Genomic DNA, 9,158 nt, shown 5'->3' with positions numbered 1-9,158 from the left:
ACAAAGCGAAAGAATACAGGATTAAGTTTTGGAAGTTTCGGTACTAGTAACGGGCTCGACGAAAATATTGACTTACTGACGGACATCAGTGCGTCTCTGATGCATTCCTGTAGTTTAGCGAAATGGCTGAATTATACTGACTTAATCAATGCTGCATTTAATTTTTCGTTTTCTTTTGTAAATATTGGTGTTTCGTATTCTGTAAGGTAGCATCGACGAATGACGGATGAAATGTTTTCCCCTGTCAATGAGTTCGCCACTACGTCACTTGGATGATTGACGGACTGACGTCAATGACGGATTAAGCTAATGGCAATGAATGACGGAGCTACCGATTCATTGACGGAGTGACGGATGAATAAGGCGTGTATGCTTCAGGGCTACCTCATACGTCAGTACGTCAGTGAGTTCGTCACTCCGTCAATGAGTTCGTCACTCCGTCAATGAGTTCGTCACTCCGTCAGTGAGTTCGCCACTCCGTCAATGAGTTCGCCACTCCGTCACTTGGATGATTGGCGGACTGACGCAAATGACGGATTAAGCCAATGGCAATGAATGACGGAGCTACCGATTCATTGACGGAGTGACGGATGAATAAGGCGTGTATGCTTCAGGGCTACCTCATACGTCAGTGAGTTCGTCACTCCGTCAATGAGTTCGTCACTCCGTCAATGAGTTCCTCACTCCGTCAGTGAGTTCGCCACTACGTCAATGAGTTCGCCACTCCGTCACTTGGATGATTGACGGACTGACGCAAATGACGGATTAAGCCAATGGCAATGAATGACGGAGCTACCGATTCATTGACGGAGTGACGGATGAATAAGGCGTGTATGCTTCAGGGCTACCTCATACGTCAGTACGTTAGTGAGTTCGTCACTCCGTCAATGAGTTCGTCACTCCGTCAATGAGTTCGTCACTCCGTCAGTGAGTTCGCCACTACGTCAATGAGTTCGCCACTACGTCACTTGGATGATTGACGGACTGACGCAAATGACGGATTAAGCCAATGGCAATGAATAACGGAGCTACCGATTCATTGACGGAGTGACGGATGAATAAGGCGTGTATGTCTAGGGGCTACCTCATACGTCAGTACGTCAGTGAATTCGTCACTCCGTCAATGAGTTCGTCACTCCGTCAAAGAGTTCGCCACTCCGTCAATGAGTTCGCCACTCCGTCACTTGGATGATTGACGGACTGACGCCAATGACGGATAAAGCTAATGACGGACTGACGGGAATGATGGATCCATTGACACCAATGCCGGAGCGACGCATGAAGAAGCGCCCTACATAGAGCCCTGTAATTTTGTAAGGTAGCATCGACGAATGACGGATGACGGATGAAATGTTTTCCCCTGTCTAGGGCTACCTCATACGTCACTCCGTCAGTGAGTTCGTCACTCCGTCAAAGAGTTCGTCACTCCGTCAATGAGTTCGCCACTCCGTCAATGAGTTCGCCACTCCGACAAGGAGTTTGCCACTCCGTCACTTGGATGATTGACGGACTGACGCCAATGACGGAGTGACAGAATCATTGACGGATGAATAAGGTGTGTATAAGCCCTGGATTATGTTATACCAAACTACGTCAATCCGTCACTGGGATGATTTGCGGACTGACGTCAATGACGGATTGAGCCAATAACGCAGTAACGCAGTGATGGATGAATTAGCTGTGTATCAGCCCTGGACTACTTCATACGTCATTACGTCAATGAGTTTATTTTAAGAAACGTTAGTATTCATCATTTTGTAAGGTAGCATCGACGTACGTCTTTCTAAAAATTTCATTTTGATTTCGTTTTGTGATTATAATTCATTAATATTACATTTTTTGTTCGGTAGCATTGACGATCGACGTTATGACGGAATCACTGACATGAGTGGCGAACTCATTGACAGAGTGACGAACTCACTGACGGAGTGACGGGTGAGGTAGAATTGATTGACAATTGTTGGTAGGAACGGGTTAAGTCGAGTTATGAGAATTTAACTCCACCTTGTAGCTTCCTAAAAACGTCATCTGGGAGTGGAATAGGATAAGATGGTACATTCAACTGAGGATTTACAGTAATTGCATAATCCCCACAGGACCTTGTAGAACCACCAGGGATATGGACCATTGGTGTACCCCAATCGCTATAGTCTACCTTCTCAATAAAACCTTCACTCCCAAATCGTTAAAGTTGTTTATCAACTGCAGGTTGTAATGCATAAGGAACTGGGCGAGCACGAAAAATTGTTGGTGTAACCCAAACCTTAACATTAAGCGTTGCCTTGATACCCTGAGTGTCCAGTCTTGGGTATTTCTGGATAATATTGGACTTTAAAAATATTTTGCCAGTCTAACTTGACTTTGGAAAGTAAGTCTTTGCCAATAAGTGATGGACCAGAACCTTGAACTACTATAATCGCATTTCTTACGGTCTGGTTTCTATAGGTGATGTTCTAAAACTAGTATGAACTATGTAAAATCTTCTGAGTGCGAACCTGTTTATGAATAACCGTTTGACGAGTTATAAAGTTATAAAAGACGTAAAATTTTTGAAGTCCTCTGTTGTTATTCATGAACATATTTTTTGGTTTAAATACATTAAAAATAGATGGGGGTTGGGAATATGGAATAATTTCAAATTTGATTTGAATTTGTTTTATCAATCTACCAAGCTTGCCAGGCAATGTAATGTACGCCCACTGATTTTAAACAAAAGTAAGTTTACAGTCACAACTAGAACTTTTCCCTTAACAGTGCTGATGCAGAGCGTGTTACAACAGAAAGGTACATACGAAGGTGGACAAAAAGAAGAAAGTTGGTTATGCGCATACCACAAATTGAGTATTTCCATCAAATTCAGAATTTGATTATATATTTGCATACCAACTTTGATGGAATTGTGAAAGAAATACGAAAGTTGGGAAATTAAGTGGGGCGTATACCTTTAAGGTGCTTTCGTAAGCTCAACTTACACTATAACACGTTTGACCTGTTTTATACCGGTTTATATTGTTAATATGGCCTGATCGTGATATATGATATATATTTGTATTCAGATAACATCATCTACACAATTTAACTTGCAACAATTTAACAAGTAACTTAATATTTGAAATGTTTTATTCATGATGTTTAAAACTGGGAGATAATTATTTATTTTTATGCTGAACTTAAAGTTTCAAGATCATAATTTTGATTCAAAAACCAGTTAAAAGCATACTTAAATATATTTCAATATTGTGATATCAACTTGAATCATTATCGCCCAGCCCTAGGCTGTTTTTAATTATTTTAAGGACCCAAGATCCAGTAGAACATTTTTTCTCTAATCCAAAACATAATTGACAGTCAATTCTGGTTCTCGTGTGTCAAGAATTATCCGCATTTGAAAATTACGACTTATTCTTGAGACTCTGCCACATATAATAGAAATTCCTTGTTTTATGTATTTTTCAAGGAATTATGCATTTATAATGCAGTTCTTGTACTTCTGATGACTATTTACAAATTTAGAAGACACAAATCAACCCCCGAAAATTACCTTTAAAGTGATAGGAATACTCTCTCAATTTCCAACTCGCTCCACAACTCAAAAATAAAAAACAAGAATGATAAAGAAATACATAAGAGTATTTTATAATAACTATCAATTCAATGAGTGAAATAACAATTTCTTATACTAATCTTTCAAATATTAAAAATTTTAACCAATACAATACAATTCCATTGTCCTAATAATTTGTTCACAAGTGAAATAACTTACAAGCAATGAAGTTTCCTAAACACAGTGAACAGTTGGAAACTTTAAGAAACTTTATGACGAGAAGAAAAGGCTCAAATCTATCAAATTCACAAGCAGATTCAAAGACATTAAAAGCAGTCAAATGATAACAGTGGCATGTGAAGTAAAAATGTGTTTATAAAATATATACATTTTGTAATAAATATTTACACAAAACTTAGACATCACAAAATTTAAAACTACCTAGAATGAAATCTGTCCCTTAAATAGAGGCCATGTTATGAAACTAAGATCTTGTCGTAAGTATATTTTTAAATCTATTGTGTCAAACAAGAAAAAAAAGGCTTGGAATTAATGTTCGATCATTATCTTAGAAATTATATTTAGACCCAACTCAAAAGGCTTTGACCTTCCAAAAAGGCGATAAAATTATTTTCGTAATGGATATGCCACCAACAAAGCAAAACTCAGTGGTGTTGTTTTTTTTTAATTTGCCTCAAGTTGTTTTGAAGATATACTTATTACAAAACTAGATAAAAATCGCGTAACAATGGCCTCTAAATATTATGTTTGACATTACATATATGTTTTAAAGATAGAAAGATACAGAGCACTTTATAAAAAGCTATCACACCATTCTTTTAAACATGTGTGGCAATCTTTCTGTTGTTTAGCATTGGCACCACATGAATCTTTTAACCAAGCTTTAAATAAATCTTCATCTTTCTTGAGTAACAAAAACTGACCCAACACAACATAGGCCTGAAAAAATACACATTCATTATTCATAATATGTAAGCCTATATCATAAAAACATTTTCCAAACATAAACTATTATTACCTGCGTAAATGAGAAAATAGGATGGAATGTATTCCCTTCGTTAACAAGTATAGCAAAATAAATTTTCAGTATATCAAGGGCAGTCCCCTATCTGTGTCAAATCATACCAAAAATCTAATTTGTGCAAGATATTGTAGATTTAAACAAACACACATTATTTAATAAAATTCTGACATAAACTGTCACCTCTATCGCTAACAAATTTTGATGAGTTTTTACTAAGTCAAGGGCAAAAACTCAAATTCTGTGATCGAAAATTGTCAAGTTCAATCTTGACTAAGATCTCGTCCTTATAAATGATCATATTAAATTTCATTTAAATCGGATGAATTTTATTTAATTCGGATGAAAAACTGTACTCTCTCTTGTGTTCAGAAACAAATTTTGATGCGTTTTTCATAAATAAAGGGCAATAACTCATAAACCGATTGAAAGATAGCAAAATTCGAACTTGTCCAAGATCTCATCATTAAATGTACTCACACCAAATTTCATTGAAATTGGATGAAAACAGTAGTATCTGTTGTGTTTACAACCAAATTTTGACGCATTTTTCATAAATCAAGGGCAATAACTCAAAAAACGTTCATCGAAAGATAGCCATATTCGAATTTGTCCTAGATCTCATTATAAATATTCACACCAAATTTCATTGAAATTGGATGAAAACTGTAGACTCTATTGTGTTCACAACCAAATTTTGACACATTTTTCAAAACTGGGAGCAATAACGTAAAAACCGTCCATCAAAAGATTGTCAATTTCGAACTTGTCCAAGATCTCATGAATATAAATGATCACACCAAACTTCATTCAAATCAGATAAATACTCTTGTCTCTCATGCGTTCACAAGCCAATTGTGGACCGACGGACGGACAGGGGCGACAACAATATACCACCACATTATAATGTGGACGTATAAAAAATACCAGCTGAAAATGGGTATTTATAATCTTGGAAAGATCAATGCTAAAGAATAAAGATGTTTTGCCATTGTAGCTGGTAGAAAGGATTCTCATGGACATTTAGGTTTTCCGTGTAATAACAAGGGTTGTTTCTTTCTTAAAAATCTGATCAGTTGAACCTCTTCAATTCTTCATAAGGAATGGTACAAAGAGTCAAAGATGACACAAAGTGTGTTTATGGCTAAGCCTATATCAGGCAATTTAGTTAGTAACCGTATCCTTTAGTATTAAAAATGCACTTAAATACAGTAGTATATTTAGGCAGTAACACTTGAGTCATGTCCCTCCTGTAATGTTCAATAATATTTAGATTGCTTGTAATATCAGCTGTAAGGCCAAGCTATGTAGTGATAGGATGCTAAGAGTTATCTCCCATTAAGTATCATTATTATGTGAACCAACATGGCTGACTGTTAAATAAACAGTCATTAATCAGAGGACATATCTGTCTTTATTTATTAGGTTTATCAACAATCACACCTTTAGGCAAATAGGTCCTATTTAGAAGTGAAAATGAAGCCCTTTAAATTTTCAAATAAGATCTCAGGCCATATGAAAACCAGACCTCAAGATTCTTCAGCATTTCGTGCCCTTCTTGGAGAAACATCTTTCAATTTTGGCCTCCCCATCAGACATTTTCTAGATACGCCCCTGCTTAAATACTATTTGCATGAGTTACTGGTATGCTCCTCACCTTATCAAAGCCATCATCTGATAATCTTTTACCCAATGTGTCCCCAATTCCTGACAATTCGGTGACTGATTTTTCACCCATCGGCTCCGCTACAAAATTTCTATGTTTTTGTGATGTTGAAGACATTTTCTTTTAATACTACCTGCAATGAAATGATAACCTTTGCATTACTTGTTGAATATGTAATTTACCATAATTATGGACTGGAACTACAAGAAACATGCACATTATTAACCTTATAGTAAAATAATTCATTTCCTGCTTTAAAGGGTCAGGTGTGCCATTTTTTTACCTTAGCCAACTAGTAATAGTGTTCATAGCTAGCGTTCATAGCCTTCAAATGCATGTGTGTTGAGAATTATCCGTGTTTGAAAGTTAAAAAGATGAGTCGTCTTTACTTGAGACAGTGCCATATATTCAAGGCATCTAAGCTTATAGAAATAGGAAAAGAAATTCATAGTTTGAGATATTTTAAAAGGAATTATGCAATTTTCATAATTTTCTAGTACTTCTGAAGATTATTTACATAAATACAGTATTCAAAACTGGCCCACCTGTCCTTTTAGGTTTATGATAGATCTAAAAAAAATCTTTGTTTTAGGTTCTTGAAATGCTGAAAGTGAAACTGAAAGTGAAAGAGACACCTGGTGGTAGCTTGACAGTTCAAGGTCTATCAGTAGAATGTTATAATCATAATACTAAGAATCAATTAGGCCTTTACCAATAATACTTTTGGTAATATAAGTGGGGTGGGGGAGTAAGGATTATCAAGCAACTCCCATATGATTTTTGATACTGATAGTAGGCTAATCACATTCAATAAGTCTAGGCCTACTTTATAGAATGAATCGTGATTCATCAATTCCATTCCATTGATACATTTTATAAATAGAACACACTTTTTTTCGCGCTCCGGCTCTGACGGATTTCCAAATATAATCCATAAATATAATCTATAATTTCTGCGTGTGTTAGCTCTACTTACCGAATAAATCTATTGAATAGAACTGTGTAATCTTTATTTATAATGTTTTCCTCTACAAGAACGTTTCTTTTATTCGAATAGAACTTTGGCGGGAAGTGACGGTTTGTGAATTGCTTCCGGGATATTTCGACCTATCAGTATGATTCGTATTAAATACGAAACACTTAAAAATAATTCAATGCCATTTTTATGCAAATGTAAATTATTATATCCTGTAACTGTATTACTGTGATAATCTGGACAATTACAATCTATATCATACATGGGCGGATAAAAAAATGTACCCCCTGAGAAGCCATTATGATACGAAACATCTCAAGAAGTTACGAAACATCCCCTTTTACCAATAATGTCTGGATAACCGAAGCTTTATTTCACCACGCCCTTTCAGGGGAGTTAATTTGACAACTTTAGAGAAAAACAAAGTCGTGACTGTGTTGTGAAAAGGGAAGTTCAAAGTTGATAGCATTAATTTAAGAAGGAAGAAACTGAATAAGTTCATATTTTGTATTTGGAATATGTTTATGAGAATGTTATGAGCGCCATGCCAGAAATTAACAGGAGATCGTCTAATGATTGGACATCTACAATCCAATTTCATGGCACCTTGCTAAAGCGACCATTTGGCCACCAATCAAGCAAATGGTCTCGCAGGTGAGTATTTGTTTACATTTTATAAAACACACATTTTATATATAGGTTTGTGTAATGTGCATTAGTGGGTTGTATTTTTAGTATTGACAATTTCACCTAGAGGCCTAGTATAGTAAAGCTGTCATTAATTTGTGTGTACTGGCCAACTTGTTTTGCACCTTGGACTGGTGCAGATAATTGCAATTATTATGATTAGTGATTAAGGAAGTTTAGAATTAGATCGGTAGCTTATCTTGATAGTTTTCAATTGAAAGGTTATCATTTATTTACCACTATAAGCTTTTATCTTAAGTTAACATATTCAATTTCTCTGTCACTTCTCCAAAGGCTCGACAAAATTCCCTAAAGTTATATCTATAGGCTTTTAAATAAATCTATAGCCTGGATAAAAAGTTCATGCCTATCAACTTTAGTTAAAATGTGACTGACAGTTGTAAATGTCACTTTTAATGGGTATCCTTTTGTATTTATTTTGTAAAAGTTGATGATCAGCCTAATGCATATCCTGTAGAACTGTAGAAATATTCAAATTACGAACCAATTGCCAATTATGACTTGTTAGAGCCTTGATAAAATAACAGAATGATTATTGAAGGATGATATTCGATCCAGCAATATTTCTGAAATAGATTTTAAAATTTTTGTTGAAATTTAAAATATTTTTAACAATCGTTGTACCAGTATTTTTCAAATACAATGTCCCTGAGCATTGAAATAATAAATTTACAGAAGATTTGTTTTTAAGCTTACCAGTATGATTAGATAAAATCAGTTTGGGTGGAATTTGTTATATATTGTCATCATTTCAATTTAAAAAGTGTTATGGGGTTTGCAAATATGAAGTACTTCTGTATGTCATAGCCAAAATTGAGAAAAATCTTGTGTTTATTGAGTAGACAAGCCTCATACCGCGTTTGTAAAAATTTATATTGTAGAAACATTAGGTAAGAGGGCCGAGTAGAGGGCCACAAAAGTTTCAATTCCATCACTGCTGGTATGTAAAATGATTTGTTCTATTTTGTACACTTGATAATGTGTGGAACCAGTGGAATCTTGTTGAAACATTGTATATAAGAAATAAAGACTGGTATTCAAATACCAGCATAGTAGTTGAAATATTGAGAAGGCTTGAGAATGTATTTGATGTATGAGCTTACATGTATATCTAGTTATTAAACCTTATCATCCCTACTCTAGCTAGTAGAATATTAGTTTATGACCACCATACTATTTCAGTATTTATTGACCTATATTTACTATGGTATATCATTATATA

At 35.2% G+C, this 9,158-nt stretch overlaps 1 protein-coding gene across 1 annotated transcript; it reads right to left on the bottom strand.

The window, feature by feature from the left end:
• Nucleotides 1-3,034: 3,034 nt before the first annotated feature.
• On the bottom strand, nt 3,035-7,342 carry LOTGIDRAFT_197747 (hypothetical protein). Its single transcript, XM_009068057.1, has 4 exons — nt 7,229-7,342; nt 6,798-6,856; nt 6,244-6,385; nt 3,035-4,504 (listed from the first exon to the last, which is right to left on the bottom strand). The coding sequence occupies exons 3-4, from the start codon at nt 6,367-6,369 to the stop codon at nt 4,358-4,360; spliced, it is 273 nt and encodes a 90-aa protein (XP_009066305.1). The 5' UTR covers nt 6,370-6,385; nt 6,798-6,856; nt 7,229-7,342; the 3' UTR covers nt 3,035-4,357.
• Between the last annotated feature and the right edge of the window lie 1,816 nt (nt 7,343-9,158).

This window comes from Lottia gigantea, assembly GCF_000327385.1.
Source record: "Lottia gigantea unplaced genomic scaffold LOTGIsca_89, whole genome shotgun sequence".
Taxonomy (NCBI): domain Eukaryota; kingdom Metazoa; phylum Mollusca; class Gastropoda; family Lottiidae; genus Lottia; species Lottia gigantea.
This window is presented reverse-complemented; position numbering and strand designations above follow the sequence as displayed.